At 38.7% G+C, this 18,770-nt stretch overlaps 1 protein-coding gene across 1 annotated transcript in view; it reads left to right on the plus strand.

Annotated features, from left to right (window-relative positions):
- The first annotated feature begins 3,335 nt into the window (after positions 1–3,335).
- Positions 3,336–18,770, plus strand: part of LOC129775410 (kinesin-associated protein 3) — a 29,613-nt gene continuing 14,178 nt past the window's right edge. Inside the window, exons 1-4 of the mRNA XM_055780138.1 lie at positions 3,336–3,649; positions 3,834–3,951; positions 14,544–14,922; positions 15,293–15,429. Coding sequence (XP_055636113.1) covers positions 3,351–3,649; positions 3,834–3,951; positions 14,544–14,922; positions 15,293–15,429 — 933 coding nt within the window. The 5' untranslated portion in view covers positions 3,336–3,350. The remainder of the gene's footprint in view (positions 3,650–3,833; positions 3,952–14,543; positions 14,923–15,292; positions 15,430–18,770) is intronic.

The following is an 18,770-nucleotide window of genomic DNA, read 5'->3' on the forward strand; positions in this document are numbered from 1 at the left end:
ATAATTATCGTTTTTATGTTATAACTTTGTAAATTTAACATGTTTTAAGTCTTTGATCAATATTCATATGTGACTAAACTAGACCTATGCTACTAGAATCCAAACTTCCCGCAAGTGTGATATTTTTTCAAATTTTGCTTATTGGCTTCCATTTAATATATCGATCATCTGAATCGGTTCAGTAGTTAAAATGTTATGATGCAGAATGTTATTTTTGGACAAAGGGGGAAAAATGATTTTTCGAACCACCGGTTAACTTTGAAAAATCATATCTAAAAAACGAAAAAAATAGCATCTCTGATATCGATATATGTTATGTAAAAAATCCTCAGCTTTCAAGAAAAAATATAAAATATAGCGCCCTCTAGTCCAAAGTCGTAAAAAAATATAAATACGACTACAATCAATAATTACTAAAATATAATTATTTTTTTCGCAAGTTAAATATTTTTTAATAAAAGGCTAGGTCATTAGTTTCAATTTTATATGTCGATCATCTACCACTTAATAACTTATGTGTTGTAAGTGTGTTTAAATGTTTCAACGATCTACACATACATACATACACATACATACGCGTTGTTAATTTTTATAAAAATCAGTATTTCTTCGTTGATATATTGGACATCCACCAAGACTTGCGGTCTTGTCGTTGATGAAATTTATAAGAAAATGCAGTGTATATTTTCCATCCGCCATGCAAGACTATACAAGTTTTAGATCACCACACGGCCATGAACCATGTCTGTGGTAACAATATCGAACAGTAACCCATATTTCGTCATAAGCAATCCCGAGAGCGAATGTAAGTTGTTGAAAATAGAATGAAAATTTTTATTCGATGTTGTTTGAATACTTAGAAGACATAGTCCTGACCCTAACTTAACTATTTTTCAATAAATCTCCTTGTATTTCAGCAAAACAATCTTATCTAGAACAGAAAATAATTATCAGAGACAATTTTCGTTCAAGATTTTTCCTTACCTGCAGAGAATGCAATTTTTCATTAATTGTGAATAACCGTATCCTCTCTTTCGTCTGCAATGATGACAGGGCAAAAGTACGAGTTCCAAACTTCATACACACCAGATGGGTCAACCAGAAAGATTGACGGGCCGCAAGTTGAGTATCGCTGGTCTAACGTCATGTGTATTGATATAAACTAAATATAATAACTTTTCTGTATTAAAACTATGGAAATGTTTTTTTTTATCCCATTTATTTATTTAAGGCTCATTAGCATTTCAGCTGTAACAGAGCCGAATTTTAATCGTGTACATGTCACATGGTTATCATATCTATAATTAGGTTCCCGGAATAAATCGCCACAGAAAACGACTGCAACAGAAACCACCGCTTATAAAATGTGTAGTAGGCTATAAATATTGTGGCGCGGTATTGTATTTCAAAACAAGAATTAACCGGGCAAACGTATCGCCCCAGGCAAACGTAACGCCCCGGGCAGACGTATACCGTCCGACGCTCGCTAGAGCTCGGTCGGACATTGCTAAAGGATCGTATCCTATGTTTCAAACTAACCGGGCAATCAGTGGATCCCAGGTTTGCGTGCGAGACACCGCCGCTTCCGACGGCGGGTCGGCGGTGGACTCGGATTGCGTCATCTTGGCGGCATGGGCCGCCTCGATTCCTTATCCTCGCCAAATGGGGACTTCGTCCCCATTACATTGTCCTCAGAATAAATTTCGAAAAACGAGAACAAGAGAATAAATTTATAATAGAAATGTGAGGCACATGATGTTTTTCCCGCGCCAAATATTTCTAGCCTACTACACTTTTTCTAAGCGGTTGTTTCTGTTGCAGTTGTTTACTGTGGCGATTTATTCCGGTCACCCTATAATTAGCACATTACACAGTTGCCGTTCGCCAGTATTCCTTCTATACCATTACATATGGTACATTCACACAGTAGCCATTTAGGCGTAAGAGTATTCTGTCTGTTCTTCAATTATCCAGTTGGACCACCGGACAGCAGAGACAGTTGATTGATCATTGTTGAGTTATTTATAGAACAGCAGCCCGATGTGTCTTGCAGAGCAGAGCAGTTGTATGGATGAATCGATCTTATTTCGACCGTGGATCGATCTCCATCGCTGATGATTGTTGCGTGGACGGAGCTATTCTGTAACAACACAAAGATGGTCAAATGAGGGTCCTGAGTTTTGAACTCACGATCGATCGTTTACTAAGCGAACGTGCAACCAATGTGGCTACGGAGACCCCCTATGGAAAAATGTCATATGGTGGGTCGAATATCTTTGATGTGATGAATAAAGCCTTTGATGTGATTTTCTCGCCATCCGCGTTGACGGCATTGAGCTTCGTATTATGAAATGGGGGAGTAGGCATGACAAAATTATGAATGAAAATTATTTTTCCCAAATCAAGTTAGCACTTTATGTAAATTAAAATCACTTTTGCTTGCAAGTAGTGAATATCATACAAAAATTGTGTCTAAAGGTAATTTTATATTATAATGGTGAGCTTTGGTGAGAATACCTGAAAAACCATAGAAAATAGTTTAAATTAGGGTCAGAACAATGTACTTTTACAAGGTAAATAACGCCAAGAAAAAATTTTCATACAAATTTTAACAATTTAAAACTGCCTTAGGGTCGACTAATCTGATAGAGAATATTTGGCCTCACACAAACTAATGTCGTATCCAGATGTCGGCACCATTCCGCCGTCAATGCGAATAATAATAAAAGTTTAGTACACATCACCATTCACCGGAGAGAACTTTTTGTCTTCTCTCCTTCTCTCTTGTTGACATTTTTGCATGAACTTGTTTGTTTGGAGTGGTGTTCAGCCTTGCGTTCCGAACCACCACCCACCACCTGGTCGAAGGACGATTCGTTGTTATGTTATGATTGCGCCCGACATGACGCACATACATCGTATTCATATGAATTAAAAATAAAGATGGCGTACAGCTGCTACTGCGGAACAGGTTCAATACCAATACAGCGGTGTTTTGCAATGAATGTTTGCACCAGTGCGGAATTTTGTGAGCCTGTATTTCGAAATTGAAAAAAAAACTACTTTTGAAACAACAGGAAAAAAATCATATATGATTTAGTGACCCTCAAGGTCATTAAAATCTAATTATTTAATGTATGTACTCTTATTGGAATTATTTTATAAACCGGGTTCCAAGTGCTTTGAGAAGGCTTGTAATTGGTATGTACACGATTCACAAGAAAAGTTAACATGCGCTATAGCAATGAATAGGTTTTATTATAGCTTAGCCTCAACCAAATCCTAAATCACGTTAAAACATAGTTAAAATGCATGTGCAGAAAAATGTTTAAAAACAAAGTCGCGCACACATGCTCCGAATCGGTGCTAACAAAGTGACAGTTCGTACGTGCGATGTCAGAAAGCTCTCGCTGCCCCAAAAAAAAGCGAATCCGAGCAGACGACAGAAGACGAAGACGGTGGATGGCATAGTTTTTGCTTCGCTCTCTGTGTGTTGCATGCTGTCCAGTATTTTCCATTGGATCGCAGGCTTGGCATTGATTTTATTTACGATACACTATCTGTATTACATCGTGACAGCGTTACGTTCCCCGTCCAGCGACGGCGGTGGCCACCAGATGCAATCGGAAGACGCAAAGTACATCAAAAAGTGAGTGTCGAATTCTGTTGGATGTTCTCCCCCAGTGTGCAAAACTGTGCGATTATGAAATTCTGCTCCAGAGCTCCAAGGTGTTATTGATTTTTTCTACACATATTTTTCGCTTGTCTTCGTTTCATTTTCCTACTGCCGTCTGAAATCGTGAATCGCCTTGAAACAAAAAAAAAAAAAACAGACGATGGAAGGGCGGAACTATCGAACCACATCCGACGGAGAAAGCCCTCATTGTCAACTATAAGCTGGAGGCAGCGGTGTTCGGCGAACCCGGAGACCCTATGCTTGAGGACAGAAAGGTATGAGTCATCTGTTTCTGAACAATTTGTGTTCTGTTCGAGGGGAAGAGAGAATCGACGAATCGATGCAAGGTGTGTTGTGACGAGATTTTTTTCTGCTATGTTTGATGATGCACTGTGTGTTCAGTTGACTGTGCTGAATGAAGGCCACCAAACTGAGGCGAAACAGTGTGAGGTGTGTTCCGCTTCGACCAAATGACAGGTTTCTGTATTCCAACCGCAGCCTACTTGAAAGCTATCGTAGCGAGTCGTCAATCAATTGGAACAATCAATAATGTCAATTTTAGTATTTCCAAAATTCCAATGTATTATTTAAAACATCGTTGTAATTGTTCTCTAACCATGAGTTGTTTCTTCAAAAGTTCGGATGGAAATTGAGTCATTCAAATCAACCAAACAGTTAGCCTGGTTGTCAAGGCACACCAATGTTTGGGTGCTTCCTGTTTCAGCATAATGAGCCGAAGACGCGTTTCGTTTGAATGCTTGTTTGCCATTTCATTATGAAACGTTGAAACTAATATTGGGTTGACTTTAGATTTCCCAGTATCGATTAAGCTTGCACTGTATTCATTATTTCTCGTTTGTTTTAAACCCATTATCCTTTTGTTTTGATTCACCTTCCTCATAAGAAGAGGTCCAGATTCACCGCTCTAGTTGCTGCGAACAGAGGTGATTTAGTTACTTAATAATAGTGCGCGATCATTGACTCCCAGTTGATGGACGATTGTCTTCGTTTAGCTTCATGTCCTTCGATGATAAATGTCCCGGTATCATAGATATTTGTCGTATGCTGTTTTACCGTTAGCATCCTATCTGTTTCGTATCTACCATACAGAATATTACTATTACTTAATAGAACGTGACGAATTTGAGTCTGTCACAGTCTCAGACTAAACAGCGAGTGATCGACTTATTTGGCATGTGAAGTGAAACTGTAAATATTTGATTTATGAGACACGGTTACACGATTCGGATCAATGAATTTGTAGAAACATACAAATCATTTCTTCATCGGTGTAACCCTTTGAAAAACACTATCCACGGGTTCTCATCCATATTCAATAGTTTATATTTCTATGATGTTTATTTAATTGAAGATCTCAAGGAAAAAATATGTGTGTGAAAGCGATTGGCAATTCGATGATATAATTCACCTGTTTATCAGTTTTAAGTTTTTATTCTATAAATGAGGTTACTTTAATGAGAGCTTCATTAGCACGATTAAAAATCAGCCATACTCAACCTGCGGTCCGTAGATCGCGATCATTAGGGCTAATCCTGTTGACGTTAGTGCATAAATATAAAAATATGAATCACCTATTTTTCGACATAAGACAACGTCTTTCAGTAATACAGGTTATATAAATCGATTATATATGATTCGATTATACACCATTTTAGACTCGATTATATACAGTTCAAAATTTTTTTTTAGATATTTCAAATATGACTTATTTCAAGAGAAAACGAAATGGGTAAACGTTAAAGTGAAAGTAAATTGACTATTATGAGTACAGTGGAGTACAAATCGTGATGTTGGTAGATTATAGTTGAAGATTCACCAGAAATTGTTTAAAATGACATGGCAGCAGAATTGAAAAAGATCAAAGAACAAATTGTAGAGCGGTTCTTCTTCTTTCTTCTTATATGGCACTAACGTTCCTAGAGGAACTCCGCCGTCTCAACGTAGTTTTACTTGCGTCATTTTCATTAGTACTTAGTTGAGATTTCTATGCCGAATAACACGCCTTGAATGCATTCTGAGTGGCAAGCTCTAGAATACGTGTGACCACAGTGCAAGTCAGAGGAAATTTCTTTGAAGAAAAATTTCTCCGGCCAGAACGGGAATCGAACCCGAACCCCCGGCATGTTAGGTTTGACGCTTGTAGAGCGGTTAGAGAGCTTCAATTTGGCTGATAGAAATATTCATGGTTATTACGTATTTTTTTAAACAAAAAAAAAAGGTTAAGGTTAAAACCATAAAAACCACAATTTTTCAAGACTTTCACTTCTAAAATGTTACTTAAAGCCACTAATTTGGAAGTTTCACAACTGTATTCTCACAAAATTCTCTTATCTTTCAAATGGAAGCAACAGAATTATACTACGTAGTGTAATTTTTTAATTAGAGCCAGTTTAAGGCAAACAGGGCCCGAAACAGACAAGAAGTTCAATAACCCTGTCATTGTTAGAATTCGAACATCTGCGTAAAAGGATTTTTATTATCAAATATGATTCTCTATCACCTCCTGAAATAATTCGGGTTATTTTTCCATGAGAAGGGTATTTTATGACTTTAAGGGGATGAATCAGAAATGAAATTCTTCTTTTATAATCAAAAAACGAAAAATATGTGTATAAAAACAAATAAAAAAATTTTTTTGACTCGACTTCATACAGGGTTCGATTATGTACAGTGAAAAGAACTCAAAAGAACTCAGAAAACATGTCACATTTTTTAAAAATAGTTTTAATGTTAATACTAACATTAGCTATGAATGAATTTTGTTGGTTTGTATTCCAATTGAATCGAAAATTCTCTGAAATATTTCGGTACGTTGTAATTACGGTCCGCTAACCCATCAATGACTTAACTCAAGGAACATTGGAAGAATACACATGCTCCTATCGTGTTCCCGTGGCCAAATTCGTATCAGCGAGGTACAATATTTAAATATCACTGCTAATCAGACAAGCGTAAATCGGTTGCTCGAAATGCAAATGCAGCATTCGTTCTACGGACAATGTGTTTAGAGAAAATATTGCAATCTTAGCTCCGCCGTATTCTATTTGTAGAGTAGAAACAAGTCACTCGCGAATTAAAATTACAGTATTCACAAATCATCTAAAGACGAATAAAAGGATTAGTTTTAAGGTGAAGGTGGAACGAAGCCATTGTAGTAGTATAGGTAAAACCATGTGTTTTCGTGGGGTAATAGTGTTTGTGAGAGAAGAGCAAAGCACACCGTTTGTGTTGGTTATGGTACGTTAATAGATCAATTCACTTATCAGACTGCGCGGCGCTTCACTGACAAGAGTCTTAGAATACAATTGAAAAAAATAACAATTCAATACTGAAGTAAAATATATGAACGATGTGTTCCGATAAACAATTGCAAAAATAAATATACAGCCATCTTTCCTTGTAGCAACGATCTTACCTTGTAGCAACGCCACTGGAAGTCACAAATTTCAACTTATTGTAATCAGTAAATTCAAAAAACCAAGGTGTTTGAGGAGACTATAGATCCATTAAACGTAAAAATAATAATTGTATTGATATCAACACAATTTTATTTTATTGATTTTTATGACATGAAACGCTATGACTCAGGAATAACATTCTATTGAGTGGTTTTTATAGCTGTTTCGATTATGTTGTCTGGCATCAGTGTCGAAAAAATAACGATGTTTTCATCAATACAAACAAAACCGTTGCGGAAAATTGAAAAAAAGAAAATTTTACTTTCAGAGCACTAGCACAAGTTTTCCGACGTTTTTCATTATACATTGCGACGGCAGATGAAAATGTAATATCTTGTGAATAATCGATTAGAGTTTGGTTGATATTACTTGTTGGGAAGTGTGCCAAAACGATTATTTATTACATACGCATATTGCATATTGAATATTGCATATTGGGCGAGGGGCGAGAGAGGGAGATGAAAGAAATGAGTTCCATTGTGGTAGTCATTTGTGGCTACCTTCCACTTTCATCTTAAAGCCTCTATAATTCGAAACATCATCATAACCATCATTCAACTCGTCTCGTTCCAGTTATCAGACAACAGTCTTTTTCAATACTGAGGTCACACAAACAGTGATCTTGCTCGATTCTAAGGAAGAATGAAATATAAATATCGCACAGTATTTTATTCAGTGGGGGCACCACGTCGATTTGCATACCGTCTGGTGAAGAGTGCCTGTGTATTTTTCATCACATCATATGTTAATCTGTACTAGGGTGTGAGTTTAAAATTTCTGAACGATTAAATTTATTGACCCAAAAACATGTTTCAATAGCACAAAACTGCTTCGAAAGCAAACTATTGAAATCACAAGAATCTATAAATATGAAGTCCGTCTTAGTAAAGATTTGTCGATTAGAGATTGTTAGCCGGTTTTACCCGTAATGCCGGGTTATTTTCCATTACCGAATTACCGGTAATTTTATAATCAATAACCGGTAATTTCGCTAATTTTTTCTAAGCCTAAACACATCTTTTGATACATTGAAGTCAAATATAAAAGACACTTCGTTGAACTTATTACAGCAGACGTCCATAGGATTGATCATACCATAGGTGGTGCGGTAATTCGATCAGCGGAAAAGGTCTGATTGCCGCGTCATTCGGAAAGGTGTGTTGAAGCGAAGTTTTGATAATAGGTCTGCACAGTCGATGTGATCTGTCAGGACATCAAAGACAAGTAATCGTTGAAGAAGCGCTCGTCTGCTTGCTAATGTTGGCAAGTCAATCAGCATGCTTTCGTCCTATCGCCCCAGTTGAGATTCCGGAGAGCATATCAAATGAAATGCTTTTGGACACGGTCTATCCGATTTATTTGGACTACATGGAATGGGGCCCAAACGTGTACCTCGTATTCCAACACACTAAATGAAATGATATCACGCAGATTTGCTGATAGTCTGTGAGCATCCAAGCTACGATTTTGCGTGCGAGTACAGAAGGGTGATAATCTTGTCCATACATTCATTACCACCCTAGTGTACATATCGAAACTCAATTTTAGGCGGAACGAAGTTCGCCGAGTCAGCTAGTTTAGGAATAAAAATGGAATTTTGTTACGTAACGATGACGGTGCATGATGAGGCATCTCTTCTGTGAGAAAAGCATTACGGCATCCACTCGCATTCCACATAATATTAGTTTCAATTGTGCTCAAGTCAACACAATCGTGAACATCGCAAACCTTTTTGCTACGTTTTTCGAGAGCGTGTTCAGAAAAGCGTTACCAGTACCAATGCACAATTGTTTCGCTCACATTCTTCACAATCAGGAGAGAGAAGACAATAGAACGACAGAAGATTCATTGAAAAGAAAAGATTTTAAGTAGTCAAATATTATTATGTATTTCTATTTCTCTTATAAGTTAAGAGCTCAATGCTCTGCAATATGAATTAAACAATGTTTGTGCTGTGAGAACTAGACTAAAATTGCTTTATTTCTTTTCATAATTCCGTTTTATAGCAAGAAACTGAGTTTTGTTTACATGTTCCACCATAGGCTGTTTTTCTATGGGAATCATTATCTGGTTCATTTCTCACCCTGCTTGTAGAGCACATTTGGTGCTATCTCTAAAGCCGGGTTCAGACGGTGCGAGCAAGCATACGAGTCGGTCTAGTCAGTTACTGCAGTGCAGCTACTCACACCGTGTGAACACATCATGCCAGTTATTGTCATGTGTGATCCGGCGTGCGAGCTACTTCAAAGTTTTTTGAATTTACTCGCACTCGCATGCTTCAAAACGTCAAAAACAGAATTTAGCGTTCGAATCAGGGATGCCAAATGTAAAGAAATGTCTCTATTTTTAAGATATTTGAAAATATGCGAAGATATTTATAGACTTGAAAATTATTGGAAAAACAAATAAAACCCTCATAGTTTCTTAACGAAATCATTGTTATTCTGTTTTGCACGCTGGCGGGGCACGCTTTCTTTTTGAGATAGTTTTCTGGAGAATGTCTAATATAGAATCATTATCAGGCACAATTTTCATTCAAAATTCACTCACAACTTGCGAAAAAAAGTAAGGTTCTAAGAAACAGAATACATATTCGATTTAAAAAAGTACATTTTCATTCATTATTTTAATTTTTGACGCGTGTGAATAAAATTTTAAAAAGTCTTCTAGACTATCATTTAAAGCATCACATACTTCCGGAATTATCTTAGCTATGGATGCTTTCGAGATTCTAAAAAATATCGACAACAATCTGAACAATATTCCAGAAGAAAGGCATATCAATGTCATTTATATTATCACTCTTGCAGGTACAGCATCCTTCATGAGTGTATCTTGGCGTTGTATGTGGAGCAATTAAATTCAACAGTTTTTCCACTTGTTCAGGTGTTATTCTCAACACTGCTCTGTAATCTCTATAAAATTGTGTAATGATACATTCAACTGAAAACCTAAGATGAAAACTACCAATAAAGAAGTCGATTTCGGACCAATCATTTGACAAATTCGGACCTGATTGCTGTTTCTGACTATTTGATGGACATTTGAAAAATCGCCTGGCATCCCAGGTAAACCCGTGCCGTAGTATCTAGTTTCTCGCCAGCAGCTCACACTATGTGAACGGACAAGGCGAGTCAACCAATTGTCAAGCGAGTCCACCGGGTCAGTAGCTGCTCATTGTCAAGTCAGCTACTAGCAACGTATAAATGGGCCTTAAAGGCCCATTTATACGTTGCTAGTAGCTGACTTCACAACGAGCAGCTACTGACCCGGTGAACTCGCTTGACAAATGGTTGACTCGCCTTGTCCGTTCACACAATGTGAGCTGCTGACAAGAAACTAGATACTAAGTACGGGTTTACCAGAGATGCCAGACGATTTTTCAAATGTCCATCAAATAGTCAGAAACAGCAATCAGGTCCGAATTTGACAGATGATTGATCCGAAATCAACTTATTTATTGGCTGTTTTCGGCTTAGGTTTTCAGTTGAATTTATCATTACACAATTTTAAATTTTATCGCGAGACACACGCTGGCCGTGTTTACAAATACTTTGTGCTGAATTTCTTTGAACTGAGGGTACTATCCGAAAAAAGCAGAAAGAAAAAAGGATTCGGGCCAGGAATTGGATGCAAAGAAAAGGAGTAACAAATACAATACTGGAGTAACTCCACGATGATGATCCCCGAGAGTACAGAGCAGTGTTGGAAATAACACCTGAAAAAGTGAAAAAACTGTTGGATTTAATTGCTCCACAAATACAACGCCAATATACACTCATGAGTGAAACTAGAAATGATGTGCCTTTCTTCTGGAATATGGAATATATATCAGATTATTGTCGCTATTTTTTAGAACCTCGAAAGCATCCATAGCTTAATTAATTCCGAAAGTATGTGGTGCTACAAATGGCAGTCTAAAAGATTTTTCAAAATTTGATTTACTTCGCGTTGACAGCAGCTTCGTGTACCAATTTGTGAAATGAAAATGATAGTAGATTCGCCGGAGGAATAAATACGTCTCAAAAACTAAAATAATGAATGAAAATATACTTTTTTTCAAATCGAATATGTATTCTGTTTCTTAGAACAATACTTTTTTTTGCAAGTTGTGAGTGAATTTTGAATGAAAATTGTGCCCGATGATGATTTTATATTTAGATTCCCAATAAAACTGTCTCAATAAGAAAACGTGCCCCGCCAGTGTACCAAACAAAATAACAACGATTCCGTTTAGAAACTATTAGGGTTTTATTTGTTTTTCCAATATTTTTCAAGTCTATAAATATCTTCGCATATTTTCAAATATCTTAAAAATAGAGACATTTGTTTACATTTGGCATCCCTGATTCGAACGCTAAATTCTGTTTTTTGACGTTTTGAGGGATGCGAGTGCGAGTAAATTCAAAAAACTTTGAAGTAGCTCGCACGCCGAATCACACATGACACTAACTGGCATGATGTGTTCACACGGTGTGAGTAGCTGCACTGCAGTAACTGACTAGATCGACTCGTATGCTTACTCGCACCGTCTGAACCCGGCTTAACTATCGGACTGACGATGCCCGTGTTGCCAGACATGTCACTCCAGAACTGGACATGCCATTTTCTCTTCTCCGAAAATAAAGAATTGAATAAAAAAAGACGGAAACAACAAATGCATGCGGATTTTGTTTCAGTGTATTTTCCTTAACAGAAAATATTCGAACCACCCGACGTTTAACTAACAAAATATCGAGTGGAGTTCTATTCTCCATACGGTCGTCCCGAGCCCGTACTTGTTCGGCGCGTTCGTCCCGATCCGTAAATAATTTTTACTTCCATTTTTAAACAGCACGGTCGTCCCGATCCGCACTCTTATCATTATAATTTTTTTATACGGTCGTCCTGAGCCGTATTTGTTTTGCGCGGTCGTCCCGATCCGCAAATATTCTTACTTCCATTTTTACACCGCACGGTCGTCCTGATCCGTATTTTTTTCCGTACTTATTTATTTTTATTTATTTCTATAAAATTCATAATACAAATAAGCTAATAATGGTTCTCAAAGTATGTATTACTACTGCTATCTTCTGAGTTTATGGAATGAGGTTGTTGATTTGATAGTTCGTGGTAGGCTGTTCCATCATCTTATTGCTCGATGTTCGAAAGAATTTCTCGAAATATTTGTTTCTCATCTTGGGAGTAGCAAATTATGGGTTCGTGGAAGTGATGAGCAACGGAAAGGTTTTCCAAGTATTTTGGGGCATTTCTTAGTATTTTAAAAGTCATAGTGCACGTTCGGAAATCCACATATTCGCTGTAGAGTTGAGGATTGATTTTGAAAATTCTGAGATATGGTCAAATCTATTGAAATTTATATTGGCCATCTATAGAGTAACGCTCATTATCATTTCTTCCAACCATGCTGTTTGATTTATACTTTTTTTTAAACGTATCATTTACTTACTGAAAACCTTAATGCATCCCATGGTAGGATAGTTCTGCTACTTTTAGTCTTCCGTTAACGGGATAGTATCGGGATGACCATTCATGCTTTTATGTAATTTCAAGTTGTTTCCCCAAAAGGGTTGTTACTTTTCGCCGATGGAGAAGAATAAAGATGTTCCGAGGTTTGAAATGATGTATATTTTAATATCCTGTGACATACAATGTATATAAATTTTGTTCACAATTTAAATGTTATGTGACTTACGTTTAGTTTTTTCTTCTCAGGTTTATTTCCTTCCCTGACTCCTATATTCTATTACTGCTACTTCTATGAAATTAATATTCCATAATTCTAGGTTTTAATTAGCAAAATTATAATTCTTTTTACCTTTTGTTCGGTTCGTAGGATATGAGAATTTTAGGTTAAGCTCAAATAATAGTCCTAGTTAATATATAATCTATAATAGAATTTTAAATTTTCATTACAAAAGGCGTATGATTTCAATTTGTTTTCCTTACTGTGATAAGCTCAATAAATTTAAGAAATTATTTTAACTTCAGTAACAAATTTTGGGATAATCAATTTAGTTTCACTGCACTGTACGTTCTACGCATGGAATTCACCTCTATTCATGAAATTATATAACAAATAGACCTTTGTTCGCCCATCCATCCGTCATTCTACGGCATGGGCGTGCGGCTTTGACTGGGGGCACAGATATCTGAGGAGCGACACAACACCGATGGGTTGTGGCAAGGGTCTACTGTCCTTTTGCACACATACAAACTTTAATAGAAAAAACAAACAGATTTTTCGAATTTCTGCTTGGAATATTTCACACACGGTGGGAATTACACCAAATAGACATCGGATCGTGCAACTTTAGTGTCACCTAATTCCCACGCAAAGCCCCTGAAAATATTTCGTATCAAGGGTTGAGGTTTCCAGTTATCCCGTTTAATCCTCGATTCTGGGAGGACTGCCAAAATGTGTGTCTATGAGCGGGATAATCGGAGACCGCCCGAAGCTGAACCGTGACTGCCTGCTGCCTAAACTGACGATGCCTGTGTTGTCAGAACTGGGTGTGCTACACAGTATCCATCCTGGATTGTGCAGCAGCTCCTATTGTGGTGTGATGATGATGTTATGAACGTGAATACGATTATAACGTCGTGCTATGTTTCGCATGGTCTAAAATGAAGACCAGTACAGAAGTACTCCAGTGGATTCGCTCTAATTCCCCAGCTAAAACGAAAAACTATGGGTTCAACAGCCTATTTGGTGTATACATTCGTGCTTTTAACGCTGTGTATGACCTTTTTGATTCCTGTATAAATAAGGATATTTTTTGTGAACAGTCTGAAAGCATAATCACAATCTGTACGGATAATTTCAGGAATTTTTTGTGCTCCCTTGGCCGAGTGGTTAGCGTCATAACTAACATGCCGGGTGTTCGGGTTCGATTCCCGTTCTGGTCGGGGGGATTTTTCGTCAAAGAAATTTCCTCCGACTTGCACTGTGATCACGCGTATTCTAGAGCTTGCCACTCAAAATGCATTCAAGGCGTGTTATTTGGCATAGAAATCTCAACTAATCTCAATCTCAACTAATACTAATAAAAATTACGCAGGTAATACTACGTTGAGACGGCGAAGTTCCTCTAGGAACGTTAGTGCCATTGAAGAAGAAGAAGAAGACGGATAATTTCGAAAAATGAATAAATTACGTTCGATAATGATTGCTTCAGTCGTTTTCAACGGTTCATGATGCACTTGTCAAGCTGGTCTCACAAGAAACAGAGCATAACTTTGAAGCTGTGAATACTCGGTTGGGTCGTCAACAAATGAAGGTTTAGCTCTATATCTAATCTATATCTTCGAACACCTCTGTTCCACAGAACTCAACAGAGAGATGCAGTACATGAAGTTATACATTTTATATCTTCTTCAACCCACAGGATTGTCAACGCATAATACGCCTCAAATCACTGAACGCGAAAACCGACCCGGCTGTGCTGGCGCGGGAAGTGGTCGACAAGTGCGACCTCATCCACAAGTCACAGCTGTCGGACATCGAGCAGATCATTTACTACTTGAAAAATCGCAAGAATGTCGAAACACCGGCCACGGCCGGTAGTGTGGCAAGCAGTGGGCAGCGATCCGCTTCGCGCACATCCGGCAAGGTCAGCCCCCACGAGACTGAGAAAGCTTCGATTCGAAACATCGACGAGTACATCGAGCTGCTGTACGAGGATCTGCCGGAGAAAATCAAAGGATCACGGTTGATACTGCAGCTGGCCCGAGATCCGGACAACCTGGGCGAGTTGGAGAAAAATGGTTAGTGGTTTAGGGTATAAACGTGATACAAAAACATTTCTCTCATTCAACAAATCGATTCGCTGGCAGAGAAGTTTATGGTTTTATTGTGCGTAGTGCTCACGGAGTAATAAAACGGTTGTTTTGTGGCGGGCACGGAATATGTGTTGCTCAGTGTTGATCGATAGCGGACATTTTAAAATCAATTTACACTCAATTTGATACTAATGGAATGTAATTGATCAACACTTTGTTTTCAAACGGCAATTGAAGGCAGTATTGGAGGGTGGTTATGAAGAGCTTTCATAACTTAAAGAGATAACTTAATATAGTAGATATCCCTAAAGTTCATGGTCAATTGTACATAATCTTTTATATTTCTCTTCCGCAGAGGCTGTTCTAAGTGCACTATCTCGTGTACTCCGAGAGGACTGGCGACGATCGTTGGACTTATCAACAAATATAATCTACATATTTTTCTGCTTCTCTACGTACACCAATTTTCATTCGGTGATTGTCAATTACAAGGTGAGTGGACCAACACAAAATCAATTTATGTCAATTTATGCTCGATGTCGTGATAACCTTGGCCACAAACGCAGAGATTGCTGCTGGCAAGATTGAAACGGAAGAGTAGTGCATCTAACGAACAGTGATTGGACATGAGTCGGGAGAAGGTGCGAATAAAGTCCCGACTCAAATCCAGACTTTTGAACCACGGTTTGATGCTAACCTTTGGGATAATCGAGTGAAACCACCGGCCCAATCCATCTTCATTCCACTTGCGTTGCCAGTTAGCGATGGTATTTTTGCGAACTAAAGAATAAAATTCATTGAAGGCGATTTGACGCTGATATATATCGCCTTCAATTGCACCTACCTTTGCCAATGACTCAGCCCTCTCATTACCTGGAATTGAGCAATGTGAAGGGACCCAGACAAAGGTAATGACATAACAGCGTCTGGATAAAGCACTCAAAATTTCTCGTATTCTCTCAAGGAAGTACGGCGAGTGCTTTTCCGGCCTCACTGAACGGATAGCTTCGACAGAGCTAAGACTATCCGTTACAATGTAATATTGTTCAACAGGTCGTGAGGCGACGCTGTCCAGCGCCCAATGAATTGCTGCCAATTCAGCAATATACACTGAGCAAGGATTCTGAAGACTGTGTGAGGTGCTAAAAAAATCGTTGAACACTCCAAATCCTGTGGACTCGTTTATAGTGGACCCATCAGTAAAGTCACATATTATCACAATTGATACCCGCATACTTTTCATCGAAGATCGTTGGAGCGATCCTCGATCGTTGGTAATCTGAATATCCATCGATATCTTGCTTCATGGACAGATCAAAATGCACAGAGGAATTGATGTAGTCAGGGAAACAAACACGGTTGGGAATATACGAAGAAGGATCAACCTGCATGGAGATGAATTCATGATATGAACTCATGAATCCGGAGTGAAAATTTAGCTCGATCAGCTGCTCAAAATTTCCGATCACCAATGGGTTCATGACCTTACACCGGATAAAGAACCGAAGAGATAATAATTTGAAGCGATCTTTTAGTGGGAGTAGGCCTGCCAAAACCTCGAGACTCATGGTATGCGTTGAGGGCATACATCCCAACGCAATACGGAGACAAAGATACTGAATTCGCTCGAGTTTAATGAGGTGTGTTTTGGCAGCTGATTGAAAACAGAAACTGCCATACTCCATCACTGAGAGAATAGTTGTTCGATACAACATAATAAGATTTTCGGGATGGGCTCCCCACCAGGTGCCGGTAATTGTACGGAGAAAGTTTATTCTTTGTTGACATTTTTTACTCAGATACCTAATATGGGCCCCCCAAGTACATTTGGAGTCGAACCAGACCCCAAGATACTTGAATGACATAGCATGAGTGATCGGTTTACCCAAAAGTTGAAGCTTTGGTTTTGCTGGTCTATGCTTCCTAGAAAAAACCACCATCTCTGTTTTCTCCGTGGAGAATTCGATCCCTAGCCCAATGGCCCAGGTTGAAAAATTGTTCAAAGTATCTTGTAAGGGTCCTTGCAGGTCGGATTCGTTTGATCCTACGACAGACACCACTCCATCATCTGCAAGTTGTCTTAGGCTGCAATTTTGTGTAAGGCAATTGTCGATGTCGCTTACCTAGAAGTTGTACAAAAGGGGGCTTAAACATGAGCCCTGGGGGAGGCCCATGTAAGAGACCCGACTTACTGCCGAATCTCCGTGAGAAAAGTTCAAATGTTTTTCACAAAGCAAGTTATATAACATATTATTCAATAGAGGCGGCAGACCCCGAGAGTGTAATTTGTCTGACAAAACCTCTATTGAAACAGAATCAAAGGCCCCCTTTATGTCCAAGAATACTGAAGCCATTTGTTTTTTTTTCGGCGTAAGCCATTTGAATTTCTGAAGAAAGCAACGCAAGACAATCATTCGTCCCCTTGCCCCTGCGGAACCCATATTGTGTATCTGAGAGTAGGCCATTCGTTTCAACCCATCGATCAAGGCGAAACAAGATCATTTTCTCCAACAATTTCCGTATACAAGACAGCATTGCTATTGGGCGGTACGAATTGAAGTCGGACGCGGGTTTTCCGGGTTTTTGAATAGCTATAACTCGCACTTGTCTCCAATTATCTGGAACAATATTATGCTCCAGAAACCGATTGAATAAGTTCAACAAGCGATGTTTCGCCACATCAGGGAGATTTTTCAGCAAGTTGAACTTAATTCTATCCGATCCCGGAGCAGAATTGTTACATGAAAGCAGAGCAAGAGAGAATTCTACCATCGAAAACTCGGAATCAAGATCGCACCTATCTTGTGGTATATCTCGAACAATTTTTTGCACAGGAGCGGAGTCAGGACAAACCTTCCGTGCAAAATTCAAAATCCATCGATGTGAATATTCTTCGCTTTCATTCGTTGAGGAGCGATTTCTCATGTTTCGAGCCACTTTCCATAATTTTTTCATTGACGTTTCTCGTGACAAACCTCCCACGAAATTTCGCCAATAAGCACGTTTTTTCCCTTTGATCAAGTTTTTAAATTGATTTTCAAGGTCCAAATACGTCTGAAAATTTTCAGGGGTTTCACGTTTCCGAAAAGCTTTAAATGCATTCGATTTTTCTACATAAAGCTTGGAACATTGGCTATCCCACCATAGATTGGGAGGTCTTCGGGAAATGGTGGAACCTGGGATGGGTTTCGTTTTAGCGCGAACCGCGCTGTCATAGATCAAACGAGAAAGGAAGTTATACTCCTCCAATGGAGGTAAACCATCTCTGGGATTGATGGCTAGAGCAATCGCGTCCGCATATTTTTTCCAGTCAATGTGTCTTGTGAGGTCATATGCCATGTTTATAGATTCAGAAGAATTCGACCCAATGGTGATGGAAATTTTGATTGGCAAGTGATCACTACCGTTGGGGTTCTGGATTACATTCCACTTGCAATCTAACGATAGTGAAATCGAGCAAAGCGAGAGGTCAAGAGCACTTGGGTTAGCAGGAGGTTTAGGCACACGTGTTGTTTCCCCAGTGTTCAAAACGGTCATATTGAAGTTGTTACAAAGGTCATATATCAACAATGAACGATTGTCGTCGTACTGTTCCCCCCAGGCAGTTCCGTGAGAGTTGAAGTCTCCCAAGATCAATCGTGGCTCAGGAAGGAGTGAGCACATGTCATCAAGTTGTTTGCGGCTAACCGCAGCTCTCGGAGGCCAATACAAGATGACAATACAGAGGTCTTTGCCTCTGATGTTTGCATGACAAGCAACAGCTTCGATCCCTCCAACAGGTGGAAGGTCAATTCGAAAAAATGAGTGGCACTTATTGATCCCCAATAGTACCC

This window comes from Toxorhynchites rutilus, chromosome 1 (assembly GCF_029784135.1).
Source record: "Toxorhynchites rutilus septentrionalis strain SRP chromosome 1, ASM2978413v1, whole genome shotgun sequence".
Lineage (NCBI taxonomy): Eukaryota > Metazoa > Arthropoda > Insecta > Diptera > Culicidae > Toxorhynchites > Toxorhynchites rutilus.